General features: G+C 38.9%; 1 protein-coding gene across 19 annotated transcripts in view; it reads right to left on the bottom strand.

Moving 5' to 3' along the window:
* Positions 1 to 19595, bottom strand: part of PDE4D (phosphodiesterase 4D) — a 1371041-nt gene that overhangs the window by 1027970 nt on the left and 323476 nt on the right. For 15 of the 19 annotated variants that reach the window (XM_070245831.1, XM_070245829.1, XM_023625252.2 and 12 more), the window contains 1 exon segment: positions 9077 to 9211. In XM_070245831.1, coding sequence (XP_070101932.1) covers positions 9077 to 9118 — 42 coding nt within the window. In that variant the 5' untranslated portion in view covers positions 9119 to 9211. 19 annotated transcript variants of the gene reach the window in all.

Below are 19595 nucleotides of genomic sequence, written 5' to 3'. Positions count from 1 at the left end.
ATTGTATCTCCTCTGACCTTCTTTGGACCCTAATGAGTGACCACAAGTTAAAAATCCAATTTCCATATACTTAACTTGATGAAGATTCTAAGCTGTGACAACTTTGTCAATCTTATACCTTAGGTGGCGATGGATACAGTAGGGAAAGAAGGCCAGACCGGGAAGAGATCCATTATTTTTGCTTTAACCATAAAACTCCCAAATAATCAATCTTACAGGGTAATTGTGAGGAATAATAAATGCAGATATCTCTGAAGTGTATCATCCTTTCCAAATTTCTTTTCTGGGGTCTGCCCATTCTAGGTAGGCACCAATGGAGTGAAATGGCATAAATTATTCACCCTGGGCCATTAAAAGAGTGATTGTTTCCAAAAACTCAGCAATATAAAAGTACTAGCGGAAAAAAACATTTTTTTAGGAATAAGATAAATTTGGTCTACGAACTTTGGACAACATTTTAAAAGTCTTCTGTGAAAAGAGGCAATTCCAGGGAGCCTGCTGGGCATATTTCACCAGGTGGGCTCCAGCTCTTGGACTCAAAACTGACAGCCCATTGAGGTGGGCATTAAATTCAGTATGCAAAACATTTTCCAGATACCTTGGGTCCTCTAATCAGACAGGATTTGCTTCCAGTTTTGAATAAATACTAAACAACAATTCTGTCAGAAAAGAATGGGGAACGTCAATTAAAAGACATCTGGTGAGCGACAATTTCATCCAAATGTAGAGCATCCAAAAGAATTCTGAGTCAACCAGAGGGCAATTACATCAAGAAACTAACAAATTGAATTGAGCAGAAGATGTCTTGAATCTCTCCGAATGGGTAGGAAGAAAATGATACAGGATACTAGGAAATTGAAAATTTAATGTAAAATATGACAAGATACTTTAGAATTCAATTCATAAGGGAATTGATTAATGAAGAAGAATTAAAATTTATCCAGTTCATTCTCCAGATGAGAAGATTCATAAAAATTCATGAGTTCAGAGAATATCAACAGCGACATGATAAGGAAAGTTGCTTTAAAATTTTTTTAAATAACACTTGATTTCAAAATATACTATAACTGTAGAAATTTTCGTATATCTCTCCATTTGTCTGTATCTTTACTTTCTACTCCTAATTAGCATAAAAGCAGTGGCATTGGTGGAGGAAATGGGGATGGCTCAGATAATCAGGTCTGAAATTTACAAACCTCTGAGAAGTTAGCTCAACTGATAAATCCATTGACAGGACAAGGTACTCCAGAAACCTACGTTTTTGAATTGGATGTTAAGAACAAACAATATAAAATAAGCAAAATATGAATAGTGAAGGAAGGGAAAAATATTTTTGAACAAAATTAAAATAAGCCCCTAGGTCTATGAAGAAATGATTATAACCTCAAAAATTATCATTGAGTTCTCCAAACATAAAATCTAGAAAATAAGAAATGAAGAGAAAGATGTTAATCAGATCATTTTCAGTGTTATTCAGTTGAGAGGATACGTGGACTGCAGAATATTGGTCACCATCCTTTAGGCATAAATATCATGGTGACTTATTAAAATCATCCCTTAAGAATGTCAAACTCTCAGGGCAGCCCAGTGGCACATCGGTTAAGTGCACACATTCTGCTTTGGGGTCCCGGGGTTCGCTGGTTCAGATCCCAGGTGCAGACATGGCACCGCTTAGCAAGCCATGCTGTGGCAGGCGTCCCACATATAAAATAGAGGAAGATGGGCACGGATGTTAGCTCAGGCCCAGTCTTCCTCAGCAAAAAGAGGAGCATTGGCAGTAATTAGCTCAGGGCTAATCTTCCTCAAAAAAAAAAAGAATATCAAACTCTCCATTATGGACTGAATGTTTGTGTCTCCCCCAAAATTCATATGCTGTAGCCCTACCCCCCAATATGATCGTATTTGGACTTGGCACCTTTGGGGGGTATTTAGGGTTAGATGAGTTCATGAGGTGTGGACATCATGATGGGATTCACGCCCTTACAAGAAGAGACACTACAGAGTTTGTGGTCTCACCCTCTTCGTCACGTGAGGACACAGTGCGAAGGCCAGGAAGAAAGCTCTCACCAGGAACTGAACTGGCCAGCACCTTGATCTTGGACTTCCTGGCCTCCAGAACTGTGAGAAAATAAATTTCGGTTGTTTAGGCCACCTCATCTATGGCATTTTCTTACGGCAACCTGAACTGACTAATATACGTTTATGCCCCAATGCCTTGATTTTATATTTATCTGGGAACTTATCTTCAATTCAACTTATAAATGGCACAACGTGACCTAGAAGCATAGAAACTGCTGACTGGTAGGGAAATAGAACTGTCACCTAAATAGTTTGTATAATATGGAGATTACTCAACGGCCTTGGGAGCTACACTTGAATCCCTTTAGTGACAGGAACTCACTTCATTTCCAGGAGTTTTCCATATGATCCAGTTTTGGGCTAGATACTATCACTCTGCTCTGTAGCTACAAAAATAGGATCTGCAAACCTCCAGATAGAATTTATCAGGCAACTATTATGTGACAGGTGTTTTCACCTTCATTATGAGAGACTTTCTCTATTTCACAGATAAAGGCACTAAGGCTCAGGAAAAAGTAATTTCCTAAAGGTAAGATCTTTTAGCACTAGTGGATCTGAGGATTCAATCCAGGTGTCTGAATTCAAAAACGACTCTCTTTTCACTGCATCAATGGTTTCTACACCATTTTGATTATGCACCCCATCAGGAAAAATACTTTGAATGTATTTTCCCAATTTATGTATTTTTGGTTGATTGCCCACACGTATTACTGTACATTTATCAAACATACACGAAAGGTTGAAATTCGAAAAAGATGACATTAGAAACTAAATATAAATAGAAGTCTTAATATTTTCTTTTTGAAGCCCACCTTGGAGATGGCTGCATTTGATTACATTGGCTCCCTTATACCAGGAAGACAGTAAAAAGCTAGATCGGTGAAGGCAATCGCAGTATTGAAAAATGCCAGAACCCGATGGTGGGAGATCATGATTATTATGCTTAATACAAAGAATAGGAAATATATTATTTTTAAGTGATTTTCAACAGAAGTACAAGCTGCTAGAGTTAAATCTTTAACCTAAGAAAAGTCATACGAAATATTTCATTGGAAAAATGCCAAGGAAAACTAGCTTCACAGATGTGATGCTGGGGTCACTGTGAATGGCTCCTTTCCCTTTGGGACCAATGGATTAGAAAGAGTCAAGAGAGTTAGCACAGTTTTGCTAAAGGGCTGGCATAGAGTCTTGACTGCTGTAGCAAATTATGCTATTTAATTAAAAGTAGAGTTGTTGCTACGGCACTTTTTCAAAAAATTTTCTAACTGCCTTAGAAAGAATATTCTATATTAATTATTGTCTCTGTCCTAAATTGCTATGCTATGTCGGTAGAACAAAAAACAATCCTAGACGCTTACAACTAAATGTTGCTTTAGATTAAATTACATGACTTCAGGAAAACATATGTGAGGCAGAAGAAGGCAAGTTTTAAATAGAGAAATTAGCTGATCCATTATAATTCAGAATAGTAAGCAAAAATAAAGAATCTCTTTGACACAGTCTTCCTGCTATGAAACTCAGAGGAGAGCAATACCTCACCAAACCTCATTTTACCAATCATGGTTTTGAGATAGGATAGTTCTATAACAGAATTTTAAAATTTGTAATTATTGCACATATGAGATATCATCAGTCCCGTTAAAGCAAAAGTCAGAAGAGCAAGAATTGCCCCGAGCTTCCGCAGATGGCAGAGACACTTCCAGGTTAGCACAGAGAGGAATCTGTTTATGCTCAGACCTTTCAGTGTATAGACAAATAATGAGCACCCAGAACAAACAAACGTGATCTTCAGCACCCCAAGAGGTGTAAAACTGCAAGCAGTCACACAAGAACTTTGATGGGACCTGTGAAAACGAAATGTTGTTCCAATAAGAAGTGGCTTGAAAACTTTAAAAGGAGCAAAGCCTTCATACCGCACACACATGGCAGAATCTTCGCTGCAACACTTCCTGTTGGAAATGAATACTTCAAGAAAAGGGTTATCTACTAGGTCAAGGTGTTTTCCTTTCTTCTCTCTTCTTTTGTAACTATTAAATCAGAAAATCCAGAGTTTTTAAAGAAGCAGATGCTATCTAAATGATCATCTATTTTTTTCTTTTATCTCGTTTGTTTTTCCTTTAGTGCCCTCATTTTTACAGAACTTGATGTGGACAACGTGGTTTCGCCAACATTGGTATTTTTAGGTGTTTGAAAGAGGTTAAAGGGAGTAAGAGATTTTTTTTTTTTTTAATTCCAGCTTTGATTACATTTTAGGAATCAGAGAGAGGAAAGGACACAGGGAGTCTCTCTCACTTATAAGCTATGGAGTCTAGGTCAATGCTAAAGATACAACTCTTTAGATGCCTTTGATGCACCAAGTATTGTGGGTTGATATCATTTCCATATCACCCCTTAGAATACTGGAGTTGGTAACTTGTCAAATGTCCCACAGCTGGAAATTTGAAAGAGCCAGATTTTGAACCCAATTCTGCATGATTTTAAAGCCCACATTTTTTTCAACTAAACCAAGCCACCTCTCAGGCAAGTCATTTCATCTCCCCAGGACTCAATCTTAAATTCTTTATCTGTAAAATAAAAGGGTCAAGTCAGAAAAATCTTTAAGTTCTCTTCCAACTATAAGAAGTAAGAAATTGTATATCAGAAACTCTATAAACTTTACAAACCTTGTAAATTTTGGTGAAACCATTTTTATGAGAGATAAATATTAATACCACGTTCTGAAAAATATGATATAGACGTTGGAGCAATTATGGAAGTCAGGAATGTACATCTTAAATTATTTGCCTTACATCATTTCCAGCTGATGTACAATGTGCTGTAGAGCAGCTTTCAACGTTTGTAATTTGTAGACTTCTTTCACTGATAATATATATATTCATGAACCACAATAGCAAAATTTAAAATATTTCAAATTTTATCAGATATGATATAGAATTCCTTTTAGACATTTTAAGTCCATTTATTATAAAAGATTGCCATGTAAGTTCATCCTAATTTAATGTTTAATAATGTTAATGGTATTTGGCTAATTTAGACATTTTCTTTTTTCCTTCCCAAAGCCCTAGGACATAGTTGTATATCCCAGTTTTAAGTCCTTCTAATTCTTCTGTGTGGGATGCTGCCAAAGGATGGCCTGATGAGCGGTGTGTATGTCCGTGCCCAGGATCCAAACTGGCAAACCCCAGGCCGTCGAAGGAACGCACGCGAATTTAACCACTACACCACCCGGCTGGCCCCATAATTTAGATATTTTCAATTCAATAAGCGGTATAAGCACTTTGATTTACTTTAAATTAACATAATTTATGCTATTGGACTTATATTGAATTAATTTTTAAGAAAATAATTAATTAATAAATTTTAAAATTATATATTTTATTTGGTTTAGGAGCTCAATATATGTTAAAGTGTAGGTCAAAGCTAACCCATTATAGAATCAGAAATAGTAGGGAAATAAATCTGCTTATACATGATGAAATAAGAGAATACATTTAAGGCTGCTTTTTTAAGCACTTCTCTCCACATAATATTTTGCAGGAATGGATGGTCTTCCTTTCAAATAAATAAAAAACTAAATTAGAAATAATTGTCACTATATTTCCCACTTTTAACATCTTGAGTTCCTAGAGATACCTTGGGGGTGCTATATAAGGATTTTAAGTAGGTAAATGCAACCTTGCGGATCTAGTGAAGATAGCTTGGGGTCAAACTTGCAGGAATTTTTTTTTAATTTCAATAAAAGTGTCCGTCTATTCCCTATATTTAATCAACAGTCTGCTTGGAGTATAAATTTAATGATTAATGTAAATTTCCCAATCTACCTATTGTGTGGATAAAATAAAATTGCTCTCTGGTCTCCCATATTGTAAAACATCCCAATCTTAACAGCCTTAGATTGAGATTCATCCTCTCCCCATTCCCCATGGAGAACCTGGTGCTCACCCAGTGTCTCCGTCTCAGGGGGACCACATCCACCCCATTAGATAAAACAGAAGCCCAGGAGGCAAATTCCATGCTTTCCTTTCCTCTGGATCCTAAATCCAGTACTTTTCCAAATCCCTATCATTTTTTCCCTCCTAAGTAGTTCTGAAATATGTTGTATTGTCTCAATCTCCCTACCATTGCCACCAATGAGTGACTTATTCTAGCCTTTGTTCATGACCTTGAAGTCGCCAGTTTCCCTTTCACCACAGAGCCATTGCACATCTTATTAACTCTGCCTGGAAGCCCTTCCACTCCTACTTTGCCTCATTAGGCTAACCCGCCCTTCAGATGGCAGCTGTCAATCATCTTTCCTCAAGGAAGACTTGCCTGACCTCCCTGACCAGGCCAAGACTTCCTATTACTTGCTGTCATAGTACTATGAAGCTCCCCTCAGCAGTGTCATAGTTTATTCCTTTGCTCATTCCTTTAACGCATAATTGTCTTCTATGTGGAGGGCACTGTGCTGGCGATACGGTGATGAATGAATAAGCAAAGCCCCTGTCCTCAGGAAGTTTACACTCTAGGCTGGAGACAGAGGCTGTTATGTATATGGACAGGTTAAAGGGTACTTGCCCCGTGGAAGGAGACACATTGGAGGATTGTTATTCTACACTTATTTGTGCGATTCTTTGATGAATGTCTGTCTCCCACGGTAGATCATAAGAGCGATAGCCGCTGGGACCACACCTCACTTTTGTGCTGTCCATACGCCCAGTTCCTCCCTTTTTTACTCACCACAACTACAAATTATCCTCCAAAACGAGCAAGATGTCACTTTAAGTAAAAAGTGGTTTGTTTATATTTTTATGGCTAAAATTTTTCATAGATCCCTTCCAAATAAAGGAAGAATCCAGAGCATTAATTGTTAAAAGAGATACGGCACCGGGTCTTAAATGTGAAGAGAAAAATACGAACACTGATTTAAGTGTTCAGGAATAAATAAAAAGTGGTTGTCTAAAGACAGTCTTGTTTCCCCTCCTCTTTTGCTTGCCTAAAGTTTTCACAATGACAGATACAAGATATACAGACGATGCGGGAGGAGCAGAAGCTGTTTTAACATTTAGAACATTTCGAACTTTCTCCTTGGATTTTCAAATGTCATAATGCCAAAGAAAAACATTCTCAGATTCTAAATCAAATTAATTCTCTAAACTTTCCTCATCAAAAATAGGAACTTCTAAGTGTACAATGTTGGATCCTGTTATGACAAAGACTTAAGGAGTGGGGGGCGAGATTCTTCGATCAGTGCAGAATAAACTTTTGAAACTCTATAAAGTGACAACTTCTAACTAGGCAAAAAGTCCAGCTCTTTTCTCTGATAAACAGTAATCTCCTGCTTAGAGTCATTTAATTAAGTGGAAATACTTTCTTTATGCCAGTGGATTTTCAAGAAGCTAAGAAGCAGTGAAATGAGAGCTCTACTGTTTACATTTGAACAAATGTAGGCAACTCAGGTTCTCTTAATCTGGGAAACATGAGCCTTTCCATCAAGATGAAAATTTTTGCATCAAACAAACAGAAATAGGAAATCTCCTAGCTTCATTAAGTACTCGCAGTTCCTTAAAGTCATGGCTCAGTTAATCATTTGCTTTTAGAATGTTTTCCTCCAAGAACAGGGAAATGTTTAATAATATATTTTTAATTATCTAAAATATTCTTCCTTTTGCCTTTACACATTTTTTTTTTCATACCACACAACTCTGAAATTTAATCAAAGAAGGAAGTATTATGTGAATGGCTTGCTTTCATAAGTAACTTATATTAAGAAAAACTCAGTAATGGAAAACTGTGTTTGCCGTTTGGTAATTTGTATGCAGGTCACCTCCTATTACAATGAAGAAGTCTGTACAATGATAGAAGGAATTTCAGGCTCCAAACCACAGCCCTTTGTTTTATGCAATAATCCACACAACCAAACAGCAATCAGTAAAACAAATGAATTTGGACATTCCCTCAGTGTTTTCTGAATTTCCTTGGTTGGTTATTAAACACAGTACTCAATCAAAGGATTGGCAAACCTCTGGGTACATCCACATTTTTAAAGAAACCCTATTGGGCACACTATACTTTCCTCTCTACATACTCATGTATTGCTCACCCTTAAAGCTGGATGGTAATTCTATAGAAAGAATTGAAGATGACCTTGGGCCATCACATCAGAATCACTGGTTGTAACACAAAGCGTTCTCATACTAGAGAAATGTGTTTGCATTTGCGGTTTTTCTGATGCCTTCAAATGAATGTTCCTACGTCACAACTACATCTGTTTGGATGCTTTTTTCCCCTCGGGTAAATGAACAAAGAGACATGTTCTTAGAGCTTGCCTAATGGAAATTAACCATCTACTTTCATGCCTGCCTTGTGTAGCTTTCTTCAAGTTGCTCTATTTGTTTATACTTTCTTTCACAAGCTAATAGAAATGTAAAAATTATCATGAAGTTGATACCTTAAGAACATTAGGTAATTGGAAAGAAGGCTTAATCTCCATTAGGGCCCTAAGAATATTCAGTTCAAAAATTTCTAAGGATAGAAAACTCATGGAAATTATGTCCCACTGATCAAGAGTTCGCATTATTCACTGTGTACATGAACTTTTAGAATGTGATTGATTGAAGTACCCAGTGACATAAGTTCAATTTATCCTTTCAGGCTTGCTCAGAATGTTTCATATTGAAGACATAAATTTCTTCAATTTCAACTTTTAATCATTTTAGTATATTTTTTGCATGCATCCAAAAACCAACATGTCCAGTATCATGCCAGTAGGCTTACACGAATGAATGGTAAGGCATATAAAACTGGCTGAAAGAGAATTCCTATCAAATGTCAACCAGGCCACACAGACGAACAAGTCTTCATTTGTTAAAAAGCTGCATACAGTCAGAGAACTGAAAGTGAACCCAGGGTTTCCCACAAGCCTGATCATCATAGCACAGTATTAAAACTCAAAGGAAACAGCAAAAAGTTATGTGTATACATCATTAGAAAAGAAATGAAAACAAAAGTTACTTACACTTTTGCTCCGAGAAAGCAAATCACAGGTATTTCTTTTCATGGTGGTGTTTTAAGTAATTCAAACGGGCAATCGTTGTTTCCAACGTCACTGCTCTCACTGCAACAATTATCCACTCAAAAGCCAACTGGCATGCTGAGAAGAGAGGCAAGGAAATGTTTAATCAAGTATATGATTAACACGTGCACTTGGAAATGCGGTCTTCGACTAGGACAGTAATTCTTCAATTACTCATCAGAACAGGCTAAAATGGTGCTGTGTTTAAAGAAATAAAAGTACACACAAGCAACATTTCCATAACAACTTTTGTTAAACGTAAGTAGAGAGTTCAAGCACCATCTGTTTTTCATTAAATGTTTGAGTCTACAGTTTTAGTGGCTGAAAAGAATAGGTATGGTAGCCACAGCCTAAAGTTACACGTCTGAAACAAAGATGTGCACAGAATTGTGTATGTGCTGATTCTTGCTGGTACAGCTAGAGACTTCATTTTCCACTAAGAGATCACTAAGATAGCCTTGTCCACCGCTGGAGGAGTCTCACCTCCATCTGAAAGCCCTCTCTGCCACTGCGTCATGGCCTCTGTTTCATTAGCCATAATCCACAGTCCAGTGAAGCCAGCCCAGTGGCTCTTCAGTAAATTTAGTGAGTTCACTACCCTTTTGGTTCAAAGAGGTTGTAAGGAATGGTTGGGAGAAACAGTTTACCTAGTCAATAATAACTATTATTTCAAAGAATATTCCAAAGTAGTTGCCACTTGAATGACATGACAGGCTCATTACCTAAGCTTCACTTTCCACTGGACGCTAAGAAGGAGATTCTCCACTTTGAGTTTTGGAGAAAGTGCAAGTAGAATAGCTGCATATGTAGTGTTCATTCTGATATTCAGCTGTATCTGGATGTACTTACATATTCACAGGGTATATTTGCATGTGAGATAAAGTGTCTTTTAGGAAAGAAAGTCACTCTAAAGGAGAGGGGATGAGACGAACAGGCTTGACCAAAACACAAAAACTTTGGCATTGCAGATGTAGGCTGACATTGTAGGTGCAGCTGATTTAACGATTCTATCCTTTGGATTTGTGCTAAGCTTCTCACAAGACTTGTATCTGAGGTTTAGGGAAAACAGTATCAGTGAGCAAGGTCTGAAGGTGTTTGTTTTGCTAAAATGATTGAAAAATATTGCAGTGCAGAGTAGTGTGAATTATACATTAAAAAAAAAACAACAAACAAAGTAACTATATACCCTTTTTTTATACCAGTTTCCAAACTGTTCTTTTTTTTTTTTAGAAAGAGGGAAGGTTGCCTTTTTCTGTTTTTGTTTTTGGTAAGGAAGATTGGCCCTGAGCTAACATCTGTTGCCAATCCTCCTCTTTTTTTTTTTTCTCCCCAAAGCCTTAGTACATAGTTGTATATTCTAGTTGTAAATCATTCTAGTTCTGCGATGTGGGACGCCACCACAGCATGGCTTGATGAGCAGTGTGTTGGTCTGCGCCCAGGAGCTGAACCGGTGAACCCCAAGCCACTGAAGTGAAGCATGCGAACATAACCACTTGGCCAAGGGGCCAGCCCCCTAATTGTATACACTTGAAAAAAACATACGAAAGGAGGAAAGACGCCAGAGAGCACAGCATCTGTGTGGCCCCTGGAGGAGGCCAGCCCTCAGCTGCAGGAGAACCCAGTGGTCCCCCACACCACGCTCCCCAGCAACCTGCAATGGCACGCTCTCGAGACTCAAATACTCATTTTGAACACATGTGAGTCACCCCTCAAGACTTATGAAAATACAAGGGAGATACTTTTAGGGAGGCCAGGGATCCCACAGAAGCAAAGTAGAGCTAGAATCAGAGAATAGAACTTATTATTGCTAAGAATATCCCTAGATGCAACTTGGGGACCCAAAGGGCACCAAGGGACAAAGTTTTCTTCCAGGGTTGATAAAAACGCTTGCCTGAGGTTAGAGAAAAATGCGCAATCAAGTGTGAGTTGCTAGGATCAATATGGTTTCTTTGAGTGTGTATGGATTCTTTCAAGGGAGTGGGGGTCGGAGGGGAGAGCTGACCCACAAATGCAAAATTCTCAGCTAGTATACCTCCAGGAATTTAGTCACCTTTACTGACTAGTTATCATGCCAAGCATTTCAGAGGTGCTCAGGAAATGTGGAATTATGTAAGAAGGAGATGGAAATAATATACACTGTGAACTAAATATTCCATACCTAGGGAGAAAAACATCCAACTAAATGCTGTGGGAAGCTTACAAACTATCAGAGAAAAACTCATTTAAAATATTTAATTATTCATTCAGTATTTAATGAGTACCCTTAGGGGCAACCATGAAATCATTGCCCCTAGTGGGCTAGTGACTAAACGGTTTTAAATTAACAAATCAGACAAATCAGATAAATGATGGATTTGACCAGATAAGATTGGCTGAATTAATCAGGTTTTTAACAAATTTGCCTTGATATCATTTAAAGACCATCATTAAAAGTTACTTTCCTATGGGAATTTGGAACCCATAGATATGTGAATAGGCAAATGGACTTAATTGAAAACTGACTGTTGATGGGATGGCCTTTCTCAGCCTGTATACCTAGGAGGCAGCATGGCCTCACTACAACAGTATGGACCCTGAAACCAAATAGGCATATGTCAGAATTTCAGTTCTTCAGTGGCATTCCGTGTAGCTTTAGGCAAGTTACTTAACCTCTCTCAGCTTTTTCCAGATCTGCAAAAAGGAAATAATAATATTGATGTGTGTTTTGAGTTTAAATGAGTCAATGTGCATAAAGTAGTGTCTAGGAGAATGCTTGGCTCTCATCATCATCATCGTCGTCATCATCATCATCATCCTTCATCACTACCTTTTTCTTCTCTTAATATCAAGTGGCAAGCAACAACCAAAACCCATTCTTACTTTTTCCCCTAAAAGTGCCAAACTCCCTCAGATAAAACAGACTGACACAAATATACTTTCAACAAAGCGGTATTGAATAAGATACCAGCTAGGGTCCCAGGAGTAAATAGACAATACACTCATATTAGGGTCATTTAAGGAGGGTTAAGTGAAGAGACTATTTAAGAAGGTGTGAGTAGGGGAGAGGAATCCACACAGGATGGTGCAGTAGCTGGAGCTAGCAGTCAGGGAATTTTTACCACCCCCAAGCTAAAGGGATGAGGAGAGGGATGGGTCACCAATGCCTAGGAGGAGAGAACAATAGAGTGGGCTGCCTTGGAAAGGGAGGCTATTCTCTGGGACGCAATTAGCCTTAGGTGATCCCAAAAGGAAGGAGAGGAGGAGGTGAACATGATCTCATCCTCCTGCCTCCCTCTTATCTCCTGCTGGGACTCCCCACCGGCCAAATGCAACAGAGCCAGAGGGCAAAGGCAGCTGCTGCTGTACACCTCACTGGTCAGCCCCCATGGGCAGAAAGCCCCCTAGGATGCGTCAGGGGGCACGGTGGAGCTGGAGGGAACATGGAAGATGTGCCACACAATCTGACCTGCCATCTGTGAAGACGATTGTACTTTTCTATTTATTTTCAATCCTCCCAATAACCCTGTGAGGTAGATGTCGTTAATATATTATCTCCATTGCACGAAAGAGGAAATCAGCTCCAAGAAGTTAAGTAAATCGCCCAGTAAACAGCAGAACAGGATTCAAACCTGATTTGTCTGACTCCAAAGTCCATGTTTTTGTCTACCCTGCCACCCTGCTTTGCTGCCAATATCATGAACCAATGCATTTTAATCATCCACAGGTGGTAACCTCTGCAAACACCAAAATTGTGCCTAAGCCAAAGAATGTTTGATAAAAAAAAAGGTTTACTCTCAGGAAGGCAGTTTTCTTAGTTCCTACAAATCCCGCCCTCAGCAAAGATAATGCCATGAGACAGCAGAAACGCTTTCTCCCTCCAGGTGTGCTGGAAAGAAAAGCTTGTGAGAGAGAACTCTCGTACACGCCATTTCATTACTACAGGAGTTTCCATATAAAAGTTAATTAGGGAGAAGGAAGAGTCAGCTCCTGCGGGGACAACACTTTAGAAAGAAAGTGAAGAGAGGAGGTAGGTAAGATAGATGGTGCTGGAATATTCAGAGACAGAATGCGAGCTGGAGCACCTGTATAAATTTTGCTACTTCGATGAAAGGATAGGGGAGTTAAGACAGGTTCTTTCCTAGAGATTAAGGACTTATATAGTAGGAAAAGCCCTGAAGTGGGCACCAGAAGAAATAAGTTCTACTTTCATCAGTGTGTCATATACACAAGCTGTGCAGCAGTAGGAAAATCCCTTCTCTTTTTTCCTCTACCAGTTGCTTGCTTCTCTGTACAGAGGAGATAACAACATCCCCACAACCCACCTCACGGGGCTCTTATGGGGATTAATTAGATCAAGTCTCAGGAACTTTTCTGGAAACTACAAAGTTCCCTGAGAATGTAAGTTAATTCTATTCAATTAAACATCCAATGTGCCAATGCATGGTGACACTCTAAATATGAGTGAAAAAGGGTTCTAATTATCTGCAAATATTAGAGAGGCTATTGAATGTATTTTGTATAATTCAGAGAAATTTTCCATCCTTCACCTCTTTTGGAACTAATACTGTTTTCCTCTGAACAGTAATTCAGTTTATATAGTGGCTGTTGAATTATAAAGCCATTCAGATACATTAATTAAAAAAAGAAGAATTTTTATTAAGCATCACGGATGCGCCAGGCGCTGTACTAATCTCTCAGAGAACCACCAAACTTTCTGGATTGAGGGAGAAAGGATTGTTTGGGTACAGTTGTGTACTAACGATCAAGGATAATCAACGTTTGTCTCCAATTTAGTGTTTTCTCCACCTCATCATGATATATTTTTCTAGGTCTGCAGAAAATAGATGTGAAAGTGAAACTGGGATAGGCAGTCTCTTTCCTTGATTAAATTCTAGTCTAAAAAGACTAACTAGACATGGCACATATGAAAAAAGGAAGCTTGATCCCTGTGAAAGTCAACTCCCAAACAGACTCAGTTTATCAAGGATCATCCACCAAAATATATGCAAGCAAGAAATTAGGATGCAGCAATGCCAGAACTAAATGCTCAAAAAGTTAAAAGAAAAGAAGAATATGAGGGGATAAAAAGGCTTTTCACAGGAAAGTTTGAGTTATCGCCATAGGCTTTTAAGTGCCCAGTAATTTGTCCTCCCACACATAAGAGAGGTAACTAGGACATTTACCCCATTGTCCCTCTGCGCAGTCTGTGCAGAAACAAAGAAAGTCCTTGATCTTTTCGCATACCTTCTAAAGCTGTGAATTGAGAGAAAGGACTCCTTCTTGGTCCAGATCTAATGATGACCGTAGAGGTTTCCTGCTATTTACGTCCTCTCTCTTTTCTCCAGTGTGCCTGTGAAAGCTGTCCCTTACCTGAGCTCCCTCCGGAAGCTATAGAATCTGAAACAGAGAAAGAGCTCATGGTACAAATGAGGAAACTAAGGTAGAGGAATATGGGTAATGTGCCTGAGGTCACAGAGCTACCTGGGACAAGGCGGAAATTAGACGGAGGCCTCTGCACTCCCTGCCCGGTGTTCTGTCCAGCTGATGATATTGCCCTGTGCATTGATTTTCCAAAAACTCGCTCTATAGGGCAACCCAGATGCACCTTTCAGGGTGCCCAGCAGAGTTCAACACTCAGTTCTTGCTTAAGTCAGTGCATTCTACTTGTTACACAAGATGACCCTGTATGATCGGGTTGCAGCACCTGCTCTGGAGGGCGTCCTCAGCAACCTCTGCAGGGCCCTCCAGGAGGCTAGATCGACGTGTTTCAACCAGAGCAGCCAGGTGATCTCTGCTTTACATGTCAATCTGACCTTACCTCACACTCTATTCCCCAACACAAAGCCTCCACCTTAGTCTGAGCTGTCTTATCCCTCCAACTACATTTGTACCTCATGTCCCAAAAGGCATGCTCTTAAAGTGTTCTTCTATTCTCCATCTTTCTGAACTTCTCTATTCTTCAAAGTCCAACGAAAGTCTTTCCTTATGACAATTTCCCTTGCTGCCCCAAGTCACATAGGTTTCTACTTCCTCTGAATTCCAACAATAAATGCTATGTTGTACCATACAATCATCTACTGTCTTCTGTTTTTCACTAATTGTTTTATGGGTTTAATCTTTGCTTTCTCAACTAGGGGTTGAATAAGGTACATTTCAAGGCCTTTGCCAAACCGCAGGTTGTGTAATTATAAAATACAAATTCCTAAGGTTGAGAGAGATTCATTATCATTTTTTGCCTTTTCCACAGTGCTTAACATAGTGTTGAACACTTAGAAATCTTAATATATATTTAAAAATAGTAGTATATATCCATAAGAAAAACGTGATCATTTCAGAGCCAGCCCTGATGGTCTAGCGGTTATAGTTCAGTGCTCTCACCACTTTGGCGGCCCAGGTTCACTTCCTGGTCATGGAACCACACCACCTGACTGCCAGTTGCCATGCTGTGGTGGTGGCTCACATAGAAGGACTTACAACTAGGATATACAACCAAGTACTGCGGCTTTGAAGAGGAAAAAAAGGAAAAGGAAGATTGGCAACAGATGTTAGTTCAGGGCAAATTTTTCCCTCCAAAAAAGAAAGAAAAACATCATCACTTGATTTTATTTTATTTTATTTTTTTGAGGAAGATTAGGCCTGAGTTAACATCTGCTGCCAACCCTCCTCTATTTGCTAAGGAAGACTGACCCTGAGCTAACATCTGTGCCCATCTTCCTGTACTTTATATGTGGGACGCCTGCCACAGCATGGCTTAACAAACGGTACATAGGTCCACACCAGGGATCTGAACCCAAGAATCCTGGGCTGTCAAAGCAGAATGTGCTAACTTAACCACTGTGCCACCTGGCTGGCCTGATCATTTCAATTAATAAGTAGTGCAAAATTGGAAACAAAACTATATCAAAATGTGGAAAATATTCAATATCAATATTCATCAAAGAAACGAAAATTAAGCTCTCAAGGTTTCTGTTTGCCTTGCCTACAAATTAGCAAAGTTAAGATTTTTTAAAATAAAATACTTGATAATGCTGTATATATGATGAAATATGCATTTCATGTGTTGCTTGTCAGCTTCAAAATGACATAAGTCTTTGGAAAGGAATTTGATAATAGGTACCAAAAGCTATAATGGTGTTACATATTTTTATATAGTCAGGAAGCAACTTGAAATATGGTAAGTGCTCTATATACAAAGGTGTTCTCAGCAATGCTACTTAGAATAATGAAAATCGGGAAACAATTTACATGTCCAATAGTAAAGGAATAGCTAAATAAAATATGAGAGACTTCATGATGTACAATGCAGTTAAAAAATATATTTTACAAGGCACTTTAATTACATGAAAAAAATTCTTCTGCTATAATGTCAAATGAAAAAAGCAGAGTTAAAGTTGTATACTATATAATATGATTCTGTAAAAAGTTTATGCATGGAGAAAAGAACAGAAAGAATTATAGGAAAATATTAGTAACTTTATGTAGACACTAGTATTATGGATTGTTCCATTCTTTCTTCTATATTTCTTGGCTTCTCAAATTTTCAACATTTTGGGAAAAGAATTACTTAAAAGTCAGATTAAAAAAAGTTTTTGAGTGAATATAAAACAAGTCACTAACCATCCCTTCCTACTTCAGAGTACCTTTTAAGTGTTAAGCTTTTGTTGATATGATTGTTCTAGGAGATTGCTGGATTGTTCATTCATTTGTTTGTTTGTTTATTTGGTTTTGAGTGCCCAAGTTTGTGATTTCATAAATAGGGTTAGACTTTGCCTTTTGGGAATCTATAGACTGGGAAAGGCTAATTGGAAATGGATGCCAAGAGTAAGCTCTCTCGCGCTGACCCTGCTATTTTATCCTCTGTTTGGGGGTCAGTTGACCTCTCTTTCTCTTTTTGACCCAGTAATGGCGACTATCAAAAGAAAATCTGCAGGCTCTACTTCACCTAGAAATCAGTTATTGAGGTTCCTGAACTATGCTAGTTCTTGGGAATGCAAAATACATGGAATTCAAACCAATACAAATAATAAACTGAATCAGGAAACAAGAGATTTAGGTTTGGTAGGACCAACAGGAACTCCATCCATAAAATATTCTCATATTCATTATAAGTTGAAAAAAAATCCAATGGGGAGGAAACGCCTGTCACAATTTGCAATGGAAATATTCAGTAAATAATTAAAAATTATTTAATTTTTACTTAGGTTTAGCTTCAACAAGCTTTGTACCCTTTGAACTGTTTAGAACCTCCTCTTAATGTCTTCCCAAACATTCTATCAAAAATTGCACCTCAGCTTCCTGTCCCAGCCCATCTCATTTTCCCTCATCTCCGTGAGAGGAGAGGGCCTTGCTCCTGCCATGGAAAGTCATGTCTCTTATCTACCCACTATCCTTCTGCCCCCTGTCTACACTAACTCTGACTGACTCTGTCCCCTCAAACTAAATAATCTCTCAAAAGTCTCCCCCCTTGTAAATTAAAAACAAAAAAACCCTCCTTAAAACTCTACCTTCTCTCCCCTCCAGATATCATTGTCTTTCTTTCTATAATCCAGTTCCATAAAAGAATTGTTTATTAAACTCACTTTCCTCACCTCCTCACACCCACCCTCTACCCCTCAATCCACTGCAATCTAGTTTTACCCCTTCTACACTTAAACTTCTTTCTCTAAAGATCCTAGACCTCCATATTGCCAAATCTAATAAAGTCTTCCTAAATTCTCTGATAGACCTCCCTACTCGAAGACCCCCATGGGTCTTCTTTTGTTCACGCCTTAAATGTAGATGATACCACTGCTCTTAGGCTTTATCAGAGCTTCTCAAACATGATTGCATATCAAAGTTAGCCAGGGAATTCTATAAAATGTGGATTGCTGACCCTCCATGGATGAATCAGAACCTCCGGGAGAGGTGCAGAGGAATCGACTTTTGACTAATTTCCCAGATCATACTCATGAAGCTTGCCGAGCACCGGACTGTTGATTGGCACTTGGGAACCCCTACTCTACATTATATTCCTGGGCAATCTATTAGTTTTCATTGTTTAAGTTGCCATATGTGTGCTAATAACTCAGACATATAACTTCTCCTGAGCTTCAGATTCATACATTCAGAAGCCTGCCAGACATCTCCACTTGGAAAATCCACAAGCATCTCAAATACAACATGTCCTTATATAAACTCAACATTTTTTTCTTTCTTCACTCCCAAATATGTTCCTCCTCTTACTCTCTCTCTCTCTCAATTAATGGTACCACCATCCACCCATCCACCCAGGCCAAAATCCTGAGTCCTTCCCACTCTCTGATTACCCACACTCAATCAGTGATCACATCCTGCTGGAGTACCGGGAAAATATTTCTATCCTCTCTTTGCAGAGAGCTCTACCTTCTCTTTGTAGGTCTACCACCACTACTCTCTTTCAGGCTTTTATCTCCACCATGTCAGGTACCTTCTAACAGGTCTCCTTGTCATCAACACTGCCTACTTGTCCCTCCACACATCATATTTTACTCATCTGTTATACTGAACCACTTGTAGTTGCTCACACACTCCATGCTGTTTCTCACCTCCCTGTCCTCATTCTTGATTTTCTTTCCTCTTCCTCTTCACTATATCCACTTCCTTCCTTCTTCACTTGGCTACTCCTGCTTCCAGACTCAGCTCAGGTGTCATCTCCTCCTGGAAAAGTTGCCTGATTCTCCCAACAACCCCAGTCCCCCTCCCATTGCCAGCCTGAGCCAATGCTCCTTTCTCTCCTTCCATAAGGCCTTCTGAATGTCCCCAACTGCATATTTGCCAAATTACATTAAAATGATCTCACTGCCACTGCCACCCTGGACCCTAAGTCCCTTGAGGGTAGAAAACATCTAATGTTTGTATATACAATCACAACGTAACATATGCTTCATAAGTTTTTACTGAATTCTGCCAAATTGAACTGCTTCCCTTGACTAGAATTATGAGAAGGAAAGCACATTTTGTCTCTAGACTAAAAAGAATCAAATTTTTCTTTGTCGTTTCTGCCCATACAACATCATCATTCTGTTCCCTTCTCCTCCCTTAACGTGATAACTGCAGGCCCTCTTATTCATTCACCAGACATTTACTAGGCTCTTGTGGTGTGCAATGAACTGTGTGAGGGTCCAGGGACAAAAGGATAAATATGATAACATCACTCTCCACAAGGAGCTCGCAGACCGGTGGAGGAGAGAGACAAATACCACAACGTGCTAAGTCCTCTGACGGAGGCTCAGAAAAGCTGGTGTGGGGCCCAGAGGAGGCAGAAAGTGATTCATATGCCTAATGGCTTCAAAGCCTCTTCTGAGTTATTCTGCTCTTGTGAACACTTTGCTTTAAGTTATTCAAAGACCATTTCATATACTGATGTTTTTCCGCAAGTAGAGGAAAAGCAACATGAAAGTAGGGACTGGCAGTTCCTTTATCTCTTTTGCACATCAGGTCAGACCTCTCTCCCCGCCAGAGAGGC

This window comes from Equus caballus, chromosome 21, assembly GCF_041296265.1.
Source record: "Equus caballus isolate H_3958 breed thoroughbred chromosome 21, TB-T2T, whole genome shotgun sequence".
In the NCBI taxonomy this organism is placed as follows: Eukaryota; Metazoa; Chordata; class Mammalia; order Perissodactyla; family Equidae; genus Equus; species Equus caballus.
Note: the sequence above shows the minus strand (reverse complement) of the source record. Positions and strands in the feature narration are given on the sequence as shown.